Source organism: Lissotriton vulgaris, chromosome 9 (genome assembly GCF_964263255.1).
Source record: "Lissotriton vulgaris chromosome 9, aLisVul1.2, whole genome shotgun sequence".
Lineage (NCBI taxonomy): Eukaryota > Metazoa > Chordata > Amphibia > Caudata > Salamandridae > Lissotriton > Lissotriton vulgaris.
In genome coordinates, this window is record NC_141697.1 from 333107414 (window position 1) to 333122792 (window position 15379).

General features: G+C 42.3%; 1 protein-coding gene across 5 annotated transcripts in view; it reads left to right on the forward strand.

Moving 5' to 3' along the window:
* Positions 1 to 6417, forward strand: part of RPS6KA5 (ribosomal protein S6 kinase A5) — a 658611-nt gene extending 652194 nt beyond the window's left edge. For all 5 annotated transcript variants that reach the window (XM_086937662.1, XM_086937664.1, XM_086937661.1 and 2 more), the window contains one exon: positions 4728 to 6417. In XM_086937662.1, the coding sequence (XP_086793788.1) occupies positions 4728 to 4967 (240 nt within the window). In that variant the 3' untranslated portion in view covers positions 4968 to 6417. The remainder of the gene's footprint in view (positions 1 to 4727) is intronic.
* The last annotated feature ends 8962 nt before the right edge of the window (positions 6418 to 15379 follow it).

Here is a 15379-nt window from a genome sequence, read left to right on the forward strand (position 1 = left end):
GCACGTTAATATCAGAAATGGACTGAAAGGGCCCTGCCTCAATCGACTCAGGCTGTCTTTTAAAAGCTTCTTCCTGAGAAGGAATCAAAACCTGCATATCCACCTCAGTCTGAATAGTCTATTTCGCATCAAACCTCTTACGATGCCTACACTAAGGAGGAGAAGCCACTTCGACAGACGCCACCGATGTCAGTATCTGAGTCAGCTGATCGAAGTCTGGTGTCGTAGGTAGAGATCCCGAAGGACGGTGGACCTGCGCCAAAGTGGGGCTGATCTACATCGACCCCTCTACTCCATTGGCTCAGGCGTCACCAAGGGCAAACCCTCTGACCGCACCCCAGAGGGAGATGGGGTCCCAAAAATAAAGTGCAAGGAATTATAATATTCCTTCATCTGAGCCATTGATGCACCGGCTCCCAGAAACATGGGGGACGTGGTGCGGAGTCGGGTACATCCTCCTCAACCATCGAGCGGGAGGAGCCATGGGGGACTGAGTCCCCACGCAGTAAAGCCCTGGAATGCTGAGACTTCAGACGACTTCAACGGCCCCTTACGTGTCAATATCCCCAAGGAACGACATCCTCCAGACCAGATTCAGCTCCTAGATCAACCCTGCTCTTCCTGAGACAACGAAGACTGAGACTGGGAAGCCTCCGAGGTCGTGTCACATGCAGCGCCATCAACTTCAAATATCACTCCTTTAACCAGCTGCGGCCTGTGGAGGGAGCTCCAGGGGGCAGAAAGGCGGGTCGTGGGAGGGGCAGGGTGGGGGGTGCTAAACACCGGAATATGGATAATGTGAGGTAAGTAAACAATGTAATAAATAAAACTAATTTAGTAGCACGCCCTGCATAGCATTTTTAGTTGCAGGGCGCGCTCCGTAATTTGTTTTATTTAGTAAATTGTTTACTTACCTCACATTATCCATATTCCGGTGTTTAGCACCCCCCGCTCTGCCCCTTCCCCGCCCAGCCTTTCTGCCCCACGGAACTCCCTCTATGGGCCGCAGCTGCCTTTAAAGACTTTGGTTTTAGATTCTGGCAGGAGCCACTATCTTCAGCGTTGTGGTGCTCGCCTAAATACCGAGATGGAGTATCGAAGCAGGTCAGGAAAAATTGACACAAGAAACTGCTTCTCCGGGTCTGAGTTACAGCAGGGAAAAGAAGAAACTGACGTCAGTGCGCAGGAGTGGACTTAAATGGCTCCACTGACGTCAGAACCAGAGTCGAAGTCATCACAGAGCCATACAACACTGTCCCCCCCGGCACACAGAAGTACTGTTGAAAAAACTTCCGGATCCAGACTGGTGCCTGGGGACAATTCAAAAGTTAATGAATCTGCGGCTAGACTGTGTCTCTACTGGATATTACGTTTCCGAAGGTAAGTAACGTTTACTTCAAAACTCCCCCATTATTAGAATATAACACGTTTTGATACTCCACTGGATCTATCACATAATTGTTCTGAAGACCATCTTCTGCCCCTGACAGCCTTTATAAATCAGGAGTTTTAATATTTAAAGAAAATAGCACTGCTGTGCTGTGTCATGGATCAATGAGAATGGTCTTCTAAACATGAAATATTGCCTAAGCTGCCTAATTAACAGGGGCGGTTTCTCCATTAGGGCTCAAGGGCTGCGCCCCTCTGAAATTCCTAAACATGTACATAAAAAAATATTAAATAGATCGATTTATCTAGAGATATGATTATATCCCTAAATAAACTGATGCATTTAAGTCTGGGCTGTCTGTTTCAGGCCAGGCTGCCTGTTCTGCAGTAGATGGAAGCCAAGCAGTAAATTACTTTTTTAATGGTGATGCATGACGCAGGGCTTTCTGTTTAAAATCCCTTCATTGTCATTGTAGTCTAGGGTTCTATGTACACTGTAGGCCAGTGACTCAATAGGCGTCATGGCTTCCGGCGTCAGAGACTTCCTCCCTGCGTGATTTCAGCCGTCCGTCATTCAAATGCATACATCCCACCCTTTCGTCATATGTGAAAGTGGATGCAAGCAGGTCTTGTTCTTGGTAATGGTAAGTGTTTGCAAGCTAATGCTATGTTCTGTGTATTGTGCTGAGACCCCTCATCACGTTAACCTCCCCACTGTGACGCCCCACACCCTTGCTGCACATCTCTCGCTCCTTAAGAAGTGAAGAAGTGGAATTTGTTCCCTTGCGAAATGGATCCAAATAAGGAGCAGGGTTCACTCTTGTCCCTTGCAAAGTTGATCCAAATATCGGATTCAAGCCTAAAGCGAGAGATATGTACTTACTGTGGAACATGTGCTTACAGTGGCCAGTTCTCTGATGTATGACATTAAAACTGGCCCTGTCTTCATGCCCCTAAGTTAATCCTGATCCCTAAAACATGGATGGACTTGCAAACAATGAATGTTAAAAAGTCAAGGGAATGCATTTCAACGATTTAGTTTCTCTCTCATTTACATGCTTTACTTAATTTTGCATTCCTAAGCGTTGGCTATTTCATAATCTGTATTTGTTCTGTGCATACTTTGAGGCTTGAACCATGTCAGGTGGGAGGCTTTGATTAAGTGCTCAGGCGCTAAAGCTGAAGCCAAAAAAAGTGCATGTCAGTGGGTTAGCCTCTCTGCAGAGCACACAGAACAATGTTTGTGTATTCCATTTGCAACTGAAATTATGTGGATATGTGTGTGAAGGGGGTACACAGATGTCAAAATATTTGCAAGGCAAAATTAGGAGAAATTAAAGTGCATACATTTGAGGGCGTGCAGTGTATGTAGAAGGCTGTAAAGTGACAGATGTGAGGAAGTGCATTCGGGAAAGAGTGAAAAGAGGATGCTGAAGAGGAAAGAGAGGGGATTGAAGATGTGCAGACAGACAAGATATGCAGAGAAAATGAGGATACATAACTAACCTAAAGCACAAATAATTGAAGGCCAAAACTCCTTCCACAGGCCTCAATGCTATTTAATTTACAGATTCACCATTTCAGAATGTAAACATTTCCAATGTTTATTATTTATAAGAAATCGTTGTTACTCATTTATCCTAAACAGCTAACATCCAGTGACAAAGCCAATCATACTGACAGGCTTTAGGTGTTGTCAGTTGTGCGATTTATCTGTATAAAATTACATTTCAGACAGAAACAAAAATACTGGTCGGGTGGCACACTGGGGGAATTGCAGAAATGTATTGACATGTTCCTTTATAGAGAGCATCCACTTTTTTAATCTTACTTAAAGACCTGTCTGCACATGTTTCTATATGACTGTTTACAGCCAGCATCTGTGGGTGCTTCTCGAAGTCTGGGTAGAGCATATTTTTCCAAAGTTAATGCTGCATGCAGTGCAAGACCCTGGACAAGCATACATTTTAGAGGGCTAAAGTTGTCATGCTGAACAATTTACACATGTTCAGCATGTACACATTACAGTAACTGTTCAACAAATTAAAGCAGGAAGATATGGGGCAGTTTTCAATGTGTTTAATATTACAAGACTATATGTTCCCGCTGCTTAACAAGCCTTGCTTTATCACTACATTAATTTCCTTTAGAATGCACCATTTGCCAATCTTTTTTTCATTTCTTTCTCAGGAGAGGGACTCACCCTGGACCCCAGGTTTGTCCATTGAACATGTTCATATCGCTCGCTATATAAAAGTCATGCCCAACGTTTACACCCCACCACTTTCAAATGTCACTGGCCACCACTGCTATTTAGCAGTAGCTCGAAAGACCCAAGCAGGCTGAAAACTCCCGTTTCTAAAATGTTTGAGCGATTTTCACCAAGACGTAGATAACAATTAGTTCCTAACTTAGGGACAGCTGTGTAAAGATTTGCTCTCTTGAAAGGATAAGGCTAAAAGCTTCCTGTATGTCTCAAGACTGCTTATGGGTCCGTCCCGCTCTCTGCAATGTACCTTCTTGTTAGATTATAAGAGCTGGTTTCTGTATTCCATGTCCTCATTTGAAATGCAGCCTAAAAACTAAGGCATTCCAGATTATTTCACATATTTCTGGTGAAATTTTTAGTCTGTCCATTTTCTTGGCCTAACTGCTTTTATTTCTTTGGGATGTTCTAGAGTTTTCGAATATTCCACCTGTGCCGACAGATATTTTCTGAGCAGAACTGCATAATTCTTCATATTATCCTTGTATCACTGTGCTTAGCTACCTTTTTAATGGTTACTGTTACCTGTAGTTTATGGATAGCGGGCCTGTGTCAAGATAACCAGGATTGATTTCACATGCCAAGGAGTCAGTCTAATAAATACTATCTGAAAAAGCTAAAGTTTCAATGTTGTCATTAGGCGTGGCTGACTTATATCGGTCTTTCTAAGTTGACTCTGGATAATGGCTTTTACCTGGCAAATTAGATATCACATTGTAGTCACTTCTCACTTTAGAGACCCCACAATTTAACGTTTGCATATGTTTTTACTTTTGTCAGTGTTTACTCAGTGACTCTGTGAAATGGAAGACTGCCTTCCACCCCTTAATTGCATCAGAGAGTTGTGGGCATAAGTGCATGGCAGAAGTGGTAGCACATTTGTGCCCAGGTTTTATTTCTAACCTTTTTTCTGTAACAAGAATGGGTTCTGGTGTCTCCAAGTAAATTTACTACAGTGAGTACTTTTTTACTTTTTAATGCTGGTATGCCTGTTACATTCTAGTCTGCATTAACCTCTGTAAGTATGAACAATCAATGTTTCCTAAAGACCGACTCTTCTTATTTGCTTTAGGCTTTCAATAAGTTCAAGAGAGAAGGATTCCTTCTCCAGAATGTTGACAAAGCCCCTCTTGCAAAGAGGAGGAAGATGAAAAAGACGAGTACAAGCACAGAGACACGCAGCAGCTCCAGCGAGAGTTCGCAATCCTCCTCATCTCAGTGTCAAGATAAATTGTCTCCTACCAAAGCACTGCAGGCAACTAACCGGACGGAGAGCAATAACCCAGAAGGCATCTTCCAGTTCTCAGACTAGAACAGAGAACGGGCCAAACAGACTTACTAATACTTTGGTACTCACTGAGGTGCTTTTTTCGAACAGTCAAATGCAGTCTGCAATAGGACATGGTGTCCCATAGCTTTGTTTTTCAGACTCCATGCTTCGTTCGGATTTCTTTGATCTAATAGCCAGCTATGATCTTTCTAGCCATCTTGTGCTCTGTTTTTGTGTGTCCAGGGTTTGTGAATACTCTTTTTTTTTAACGGTACTTGAGAACCTTGACATGCTACACTTCTAGACCAACGGTTCTTAATCCTGAGTTGCAGCGTAATTTGTCTTGTGACAGGGGAAGGTCTTACATTTCTGTTGCATTAAAATCCAGATCTCAATGTGTCTTTAAAAAACTAGAGCAGCTGTGGAGAGCCTTCAAAAGCCTTTGAATGTGTCATGTGTTTCAAATTTCTATGAGTTGTGTATGCCTGTCTTGTTTTGATACGAATGTTATGTGTGGTTATTAAAATGTTATATTTATACAGAACTGTACAGTCAAATGAGTCTTGGTCCATGTAATGTTATCAAGTTTTTGTAATTAGTTATGATAGAGCTTTTGAGGTCGGTGTTAACTGCACATTGGTTATTTGGGCATGGTTCTTATCCTTGACTGCCTCTTTGTCAGCTAATGTGAAATGTAATAACAATGCACTTTATGCAAGGGTCTTGGCAGTTAGCTGTTTGATAAAGCAAATTCACTTGGATCAGACGATTTTGAAGTGATATACTTTATTATCCTTCCTCTGACTGTGCATGAGTAAAGACATTGAGGGGTGGCTTTATCATGTACTGGGTAAATTCAAACTGCTTATGCAATGATCTGCCGCAAAAAACTAAAGGGAAATTTTACTGAAACACTGTGCATCACACCTATATACTGTGGTTGTACTATGGTGAGGGATCTCCGCTGTAGTAATTTATTATGTAAATAGTATGTTTGGTATTAAGCATAAAACATGCATCGAAACATTTCTGACGGTGAACTTTTGAAATTGCAAAGCCTATTTTATAAATCTCTGCTTTTAGGAGTGAAAAATAAGTCTTTAAAAGCACTTGTAAATGAATCTATATTTACAACAATAACCTTTTAGTTATGTTTTGTTTTAAATTATAAAATGACAGCTATTAACCAATTACATCTAATCAAGTTTTGGGAGTAATTTTAACAAACTTAATCCAAATGCTATGCAAAAAACGTTTATTGAAAAATGTTCATTTAAGGTGTAAAAGTATCAGTCACTGATACATGACCCTAAAAATCGGTATTGTAGAAAACAAACTGCAGTGACGAACAATGGTGCTGTAAACTAACTTTATATTAACATACCTTTGTGTTGTTTAGAGGAATTTCGATTTGTAATTCAAGGACACCAACTTCATCAAATCATCAAGGTTCCAAAATAATGTCTTGATTAAATTGTTACATTTTTACAAACCTTTGTAGTTTTGTTATAGTTTTACATGATAAGACCATTTATTGTGAACCAATTTAAACTTCTCAAAAAATGTAATGCATTATGTTTCTGGCCAGTGTACCATCAATGCAGGTACAGCGAATGCTGTAGAAAAGGTGGAGCAGGTAGGTTTGTTGTGCTAAGTCTTCCTTGGCATGATTACAGCACCCTATATTGTAATATTTGTGCAATATTTCATTTTAATTTCTCCCGTTAATACCATAATTTTGTATGTTATTTTCTCATCCATGATGTCATGTTGTGCAGTTCGTGATTTTTCCACTGTGGACATATTAATAATATGATGTGTGTCACCAAAGAATACTAAATTTTACTTATTGTATTTCTGTAAATCTCTAAATACATTTCAATGTCATGAAATATACTTTTGGAAGGTACATGTCTTCAAATATCACCCACAATTTTAAAGTTCATAATTTTGTCTCGTTTTGATAGTGTTACCTTCTACAACTACTGAACTGCTAAATTCATGATATTCCTATATGTGAAAGACTAGCCAGAAGAGGGTAAAGATAGTGACAAAACTCTTAATAGGAAAGTAGAATTTTATAGTGCATTTTGAGATGCGTTACTACTCAAAAAACATGGGCTAAACATCTGCTGGCGTTGAACTGTCGAAACCAATGTTACAAAAAGCATATGGGATGTGTAGTAGAAAGATAGAAAATACCCCAAAGGCTTACAACGGTTAACATAATTCACAGTGGAACATACATATATTTTGAATTGCAATCAATTTACACCACACAATATTGCAATATAGCAAAATAATTCCAGCCATGTTGATCTGCAAGCTATTAATTCTATCGGCAAACAATTTATAATTTTGAAAGCTTAGCGCCTGTATTACGTTTTTTTAACAATTATTTTTTCAGTTGTCATCCCGAGTACTCTAAAGAAGGCTTGAACACAATACAAAAGTCAAAAGTCAAAAAGTTTATTTGTATTGGTACTCGACAGAGGACCACAAATTATAGAAATTGTAGCAAACAAATTCATTTGGTGGCTGTTTACACAACTCTAGTAGTTCATTCACTTGTGTAATTCTGCAGGTGCGATAAATAGGGGCAAGGTATCTTGTACGTGCTATAATTACTTTTGAACTGGGACATACAAACAGCAAGTGCTCAATGTTTTGGTCACCCCCTTCACACAAGGGACATAGCGACGATCCTCCTGGCAACCATCTTACTGTATAGGTTAATACGGGTAGGATGCCCAATCTTAACATGGTGACTGACCTCCTTGCGCCATGGGTCAAAGAAAACCCAATGTATGGGTGAGTATGTTGGTATTCCAGTGAGTCTACATAGGATTTATATGTTGACAATTTTTTACAGTGTTCGTAGTCTAGTTCATAGCTTAGCTTCGGGGTGAAACATTTTAAGAAAAGTTTCATTTGGGCTGCTGACCAACTGAGCAAAATGTCCGGGCTAATTTTTGCCATTTTGAATATAGCTGTCATATTGTTTAAAAAAGTCTGATTTTTTGCTTCATCGTCAAAGGTTTCTTTTTTCAGTAGGTATCTTAAGGTGCCCTCCTTTGCATGGAGAAGATTGTAGGTCCACCTAATTACATTGGCTACCGCTGTGGCGTAGGAGCTTGTAATGGAGAATTCTAATCGCAGAGCTTGAACTGGTATGGAATCAGAGACCTTCATTATTCTTTTTAAAGAAGGCTTGAACACAATACATTTTGTTGCCAACATATGTGGCAGACAAGACTGAGGATGAAATTCAGACACCTTTTTTTAAACATTTTTATTGGTATTTGAATAGAATGATCGAAACATGTATTTAGGAGCAAGAGTCAATACATGAGATATATTACCTACTGGCGGTCGCCAGTAGGTATATATAGTTAGGATTTTTTTGTATAGGGATTTCTGAAAATTCTATGTTGAATAACTTTGGCGTTGATGGACGGAATTGGCTGAAATTTTCAGGGAAATGGCACATTTTGTTTCTGAGCGTCCCCTGAAAGTTTTGGGGGGTTTCGTCAAGTGGGGGCCGAGGAAAAAAAGGGAGGTCCCAAAACGTGTTTTTAACATTGAGTTTTCCATAGGGCGGTTGAACTCACTTTTAGCTCTAACGGCTGAATGGATTTCCACAAAACCTGGCAAAATTGTAGGGACTGGTAGCCCAATGTGCCTTTGCTATGTCTCAAGATATATGCTCCAGTGGTTTTTACGAAAATTAACTTTGAAAAATACATATTGGGCTACATTGGGCTATATATATATATTAGAGCCCAAATGTAGCCCAATGTAGCCCAATGTAGCCCAAAGATGGCCACCAGAGACAAAAAAAACAAATGTAGCCCAAATATCAGCCAGATGTAGCCCAACTATAGCCCAGTGACAGAATGTCCCAGAGTGTTCTAAAGAACAACTAGAGCGCTAACAGTCTTACTTATGACAAAAGTATGGCACACCTGAAGTCATCTTGATTGGAATAAAGTGTTAACACTTAAAACATTTAATTTGCAAAGGCACAAAATGAGGGGGTTCATTTTGCATAGAAATTATGATTAGTGCTGAAGAAAGAAAAATTAGGGCACATTTTGAGTGACTTCTCAAATCCTCTTATATTTCATTAAAAAAATTCTGATATGCAGTCTCCCAAGATGGCCACCAAAGACAAAAGAGCCCAAATGTAGCCCAAATATCAGCCAGATGTAGCCCAACTATAGCCCAATGACAGAATGTCCCAGAGTGTTCTAAAGAACAACTAGAACGCTAACAGTCTTACTTATGACAAAAGTATGGCACACCTGAAGTCATCTTGATTGGAATAAAGTGTTATAGATATATATATATGTACCAATGGGAGTGCCCGAGCAACTTCAAAGGAGGGAGGAAGTGACACCAAAGGACACGTCAGCATCAGAAGAAGGCTCGTAAGCCGAAATGCATCATGCTGTGATCCTAAAGCATAGAATAAAAGGCTCCTACCCTGTTCCCCGTTGTGTCCTTGGATTACTTTGTTAAAGGTGATCGTGCTGCAATATTTCTCGCGCTTGCCAGTAGCGCGATACTCGGGCCCGTCCATTCAAGTGTCCAGGAACGGTGCTGGCATCGTGGCAACTTCGACCAATCAAGGTATTGATTGTTCCTGGGCCGCCTCGAGAACGGACCAGGCTAATGGCCGCTGTCTTCGGCAGTCAGTGACTTCACTAGGAGGCGGGTTGAAACCCTCCCGCATCCCGGCCCTGGTTTGATTCAGTCTGTGAGGCGTTGGACGTTCGGGGACTCGAGGAGACTTGCTCATGCACGAGTTAGGGGTCACCAGCGGCCACACGGCCCCCCCACCTTTGCAAAATTCGGCAAGCACACAAGCAACACACGATCCGGCTGCCATTTGGACTCCATCAGATGTATGCTGGGAGCTGTAGTTGGACACTAGACCACAGCGACTCCAAGCAGCCAGGTCAGCTGAGCTCCCACCAATGGGAGTGCCCGAGCAACTTCAAAGGAGGGAGGAAGTGACACCAAAGGACACGTCAGCATCAGAAGAAGGCTCGTAAGCCGAAATGCATCATGCTGTGATCCTAAAGCATAGAATAAAAGGCTCCTACCCTGTTCCCCGTTGTGTCCTTGGATTACTTTGTTAAAGGTGATCGTGCTGCAATATTTCTCGCGCTTGCCAGTAGCGCGATACTCGGGCCCGTCCATTCAAGTGTCCAGGAACGGTGCTGGCATCGTGGCAACTTCGACCAATCAAGGTATTGATTGTTCCTGGGCCGCCTCGAGAACGGACCAGGCTAATGGCCGCTGTCTTCGGCAGTCAGTGACTTCACTAGGAGGCGGGTTGAAACCCTCCCGCATCCCGGCCCTGGTTTGATTCAGTCTGTGAGGCGTTGGACGTTCGGGGACTCGAGGAGACTTGCTCATGCACGAGTTAGGGGTCACCAGCCGCCACACGGCCCCCCCACCTTTGCAAAATTCGGCAAGCACACAAGCAACACACGATCCGGCTGCCATTTGGACTCCATCAGATGTATGCTGGGAGCTGTAGTTGGACACTAGACCACAGCGACTCCAAGCAGCCAGGTCAGCTGAGCTCCCACCAATGGGAGTGCCCGAGCAACTTCAAAGGAGGGAGGAAGTGACACCAAAGGACACGTCAGCATCAGAAGAAGGCTCGTAAGCCGAAATGCATCATGCTGTGATCCTAAAGCATAGAATAAAAGGCTCCTACCCTGTTCCCCGTTGTGTCCTTGGATTACTTTGTTAAAGGTGATCGTGCTGCAATATTTCTCGCGCTTGCCAGTAGCGCGATACTCGGGCCCGTCCATTCAAGTGTCCAGGAACGGTGCTGGCATCGTGGCAACTTCGACCAATCAAGGTATTGATTGTTCCTGGGCCGCCTCGAGAACGGACCAGGCTAATGGCCGCTGTCTTCGGCAGTCAGTGACTTCACTAGGAGGCGGGTTGAAACCCTCCCGCATCCCGGCCCTGGTTTGATTCAGTCTGTGAGGCGTTGGACGTTCGGGGACTCGAGGAGACTTGCTCATGCACGAGTTAGGGGTCACCAGCCGCCACACGGCCCCCCCACCTTTGCAAAATTCGGCAAGCACACAAGCAACACACGATCCGGCTGCCATTTGGACTCCATCAGATGTATGCTGGGAGCTGTAGTTGGACACTAGACCACAGCGACTCCAAGCAGCCAGGTCAGCTGAGCTCCCACCAATGGGAGTGCCCGAGCAACTTCAAAGGAGGGAGGAAGTGACACCAAAGGACACGTCAGCATCAGAAGAAGGCTCGTAAGCCGAAATGCATCATGCTGTGATCCTAAAGCATAGAATAAAAGGCTCCTACCCTGTTCCCCGTTGTGTCCTTGGATTACTTTGTTAAAGGTGATCGTGCTGCAATATTTCTCGCGCTTGCCAGTAGCGCGATACTCGGGCCCGTCCATTCAAGTGTCCAGGAACGGTGCTGGCATCGTGGCAACTTCGACCAATCAAGGTATTGATTGTTCCTGGGCCGCCTCGAGAACGGACCAGGCTAATGGCCGCTGTCTTCGGCAGTCAGTGACTTCACTAGGAGGCGGGTTGAAACCCTCCCGCATCCCGGCCCTGGTTTGATTCAGTCTGTGAGGCGTTGGACGTTCGGGGACTCGAGGAGACTTGCTCATGCACGAGTTAGGGGTCACCAGGCGCCACACGGCCCCCCCACCTTTGCAAAATTCGGCAAGCACACAAGCAACACACGATCCGGCTGCCATTTGGACTCCATCAGATGTATGCTGGGAGCTGTAGTTGGACACTAGACCACAGCGACTCCAAGCAGCCAGGTCAGCTGAGCTCCCACCAATGGGAGTGCCCGAGCAACTTCAAAGGAGGGAGGAAGTGACACCAAAGGACACGTCAGCATCAGAAGAAGGCTCGTAAGCCGAAATGCATCATGCTGTGATCCTAAAGCATAGAATAAAAGGCTCCTACCCTGTTCCCCGTTGTGTCCTTGGATTACTTTGTTAAAGGTGATCGTGCTGCAATATATATATATATATAGATATAGATATATAGATATAGATAGATATATATATCCTACTGGCGGTCGCCAGTAGGTATATATAGTTAGGATTTTTTTGAATAGGGATTTCTGAAAATTCTATGTTGAATAACTTTGGCGTTGATGGACGGAATTGGCTGAAATTTTCAGGAAACGGCACATTTTGTTTCTGAGCGTCCCCTGAAAGTTTGGGGGGTTTCGTCAAGCGGGGGCCGAGAAAAAAGGGGCATTCCAAAACGTGTTTTTAACATTGAGTTTTCCATTGGGCGGTTGGACTCACTTTTAGCTCGAACGGCTGAATGGATTTCTATGAAACTTGGCAAAATTGTAGAGACTGTTTGCCTGATGTGCCTTTGCTAGGTCTCAAGATATGTGCTCCAGTGGATTTTGAGAAATTAACGTTAAAAAAATATATATATCGGTGACAGCGTCCCGGTTAGCGCCCCGGTTCGCGTACCAGACGCGTAACGGAACTTCGCAAGGAGAAGCGGATTGGCTCTCCGGTGACTGTCAACATTCTAAACAGTCCGGAGCGGCCGCTATCTTGTCTCTCGGTAGGATCGAGAGACAAGAGGTGGAAATAAACAAAGGGGGAAATGAATGAAAGGGGGCAAGGTAGACCCCTCCTGACCCCCTAGGATTGATGTGGGGGCTATTAAAGGATCCCTCGGGGCAAAAAAATAAAATAATTTTTTTTCTGATTTTTCGCGGTGGAAGCGCTACCCGGTACGCGAAACGGGTAGCGTAACGGGAGTCCGCCATCTTGTGTTTCAGACGAATGTAATCACAAGATGGAGGATAAAGAATGTTGGGAATGGGTATAAGGGGGCAGGGGAGACATATCCTGACCCCCCTAGGTTTTCTGAGGGTAGCTGAGGAGGCCCATATATGTAAAAAAAAAAAAAACTTTTTTTTTCAAATTTTCGCATGGTTAGCGCCCGGTCCGCGCACTGGGTAGCGTTCCGGAAAGCGTAACAAGCGGAAAACCAAGGGAAATAGTAAAATAATATTTTAGAGTGCTTTGAGGTAGGGTAGCTCTGAATAGAGCTGTTGTGTTGTGTGGGTGATGTAAGTACCAACATGTAGGTACCAATGAAGAGTCTAAAATTCAATGTACACTGTCTCCTCTGTAAATATTTTGTATGTTCTAATATGGGTTATTTAAATGTAAATGTGTGGAAAAGCACTTCATGCTTTAAAGCAATTGTATTTTTTAACTGATTGTTCTTTCCTCCTAGTCCTCCTCTTTGTTTTTTTTCCCCACACTCTTCTTCAGCATGATAGTTGATAAATTTGTTCCCTCAAAAAATTTATATACATAAAAAAATTATATTAAATACATATAAAATATATTTTTCCTTTAAAAGAAGAATACATTTTACAGCTTTTGATATTTGCTATTAAAAAAACATTGAAATTCACTGAAAAAACCATAGATTATAGACCATATATAGTTAGGAATTAGCATTTACAAAACCTTGAAAATTCACTGAAAAAAAACATAGATTATAGACCATATATAGTTAGGAATTAGCATTTACAAAACCTTATTTTACTCACACAAAACCATTGAAATTCGCATATATAGTTAGTTGCACTAACTATATATCGCGCACCCGCAATCCACTGCTGATCATGTCACATATTACATCATTCATGACATGGTCAGTGACATCACTGATGACATCACTGATGACATCTCAAATGACATCACTGATGACAACATCCAGTGACTGTTTCTGTAAAGTTAAAATATGTCTTACATATTGAAGAATGAGTGGATGTATAAGTGTCTGGATGAAGGATTTAGTAGGTGCATGACTGACTGTATGAGTGAGTGATTAAATGTGTCTCACTGAGTGCATGGGTTAGTGACTAAACTGTCTTAATTTGTGCATCATTATGCCTGTTGTTCTGTAAACTGCTGCATGTGTTGATCAGTAGCTATGAGTAACTATATGGGTTATTGATTGGTTGCCCAAGTATTTGTATGGGAGACTGAGTGTCTGGGTGGGTAGCTGGGAGGTGTATGACTCTGTGCATAGATGTGTGAGCAGTGGATTCACTAGATGTATGGGTTCAAAAGTGCATGTGGAAACAGCTGTGTGGGCGGTTGACTGTGTGCATGAGTGTATTGGTGAGTGAATGGATATCTCGGTGCTACATGTCAAAGTACATATGTAAAACACAGTACATGTGAGAGTTGACATATATAAATAACTGTGCATAAGAGCCAGTGAATGTGTGAGTGGCTGTATGGATCATTGTGAACTTGTATCAGGGATTGTATAAGAGAGTAAATATGTGTTAGTATATGTTTGAATAAGTAAGGTGTGTATAACTGTATAGTTGAGGAAATGGAGGTGTGATTGATTCTTTGCATGACTGACTAGGTGTGTGAGTAACTCCATGGATGAGTGACAGTCTGTGAGTGTCTGTTTACACTGAGTGTATCTAAGGTTATATTAGAGTCTGAAGAGGTTCATCGTATAATCACATGAATGATGTAATCAGTGATGTGATCAGTAATGTCAAATGAGATGTCATCAGTGATGTCATTTGAGATGTCACCAGTGATGTCACTGACCATGTCATGAATGATGTAATATGTGACATGATCAGCAGTGGATTGCGGGTGCGCGATATATAGTTAGTGCAACTAACTATATATGCGAATTTCAATGGTTTTGTGTGAGTAAAATAAGGTTTTGTAAATGCTAATTCCTAACTATATATGGTCTATAACCTATGGTTTTTTCAGTGAATTTTATATATATATATATATATATATATATGACTTCACTTCGTCTCCCAATTCTACACGCTCTCAGACATCCAATAAACGCCAGAAATCAGCAGAGTCCAAGGGTGTTTATTGACACCTTACTACATGTTTCGGCTTACGGGAAGCCTTGATCACGTAAGTTAGTGCATCGCATGTGTACAACATAAATACTTTACAAAAAACATAGACAAAGGACTCAGGTCGCATGTCTAGAGGCAAAAAGTGTGTCGGCCATCTTGGAACGGTCAAATTATGCCGATAATGCGTCTTACCAAACATAACATGTATGGCCCCTAAGGCATATTAATAATGAACGTGCACATGAAACAATGTATCATAATCTTGATAAAGGTATACACGCTGATTAAATCATAAATCAATGCATATTGTGTGCACGTAAAAAAACAGAACCGATAAAGTCTGCTGACACTCACATTTAGTAGCCATGCTGCATCGTGTAAAGACAGAGTGTAAATGTCTAAAATGTGCTGGAGGTGACCAACATGCATGGCACGAAGGATTAGGTGATATCCAAAGATAGAAGTGTCTCAACCAGTTACTAGGTAAAATACCTGGGTTCCCAGTGTGCCTACGGGGATTTGCGGCAAGCGACGGCGTGCCA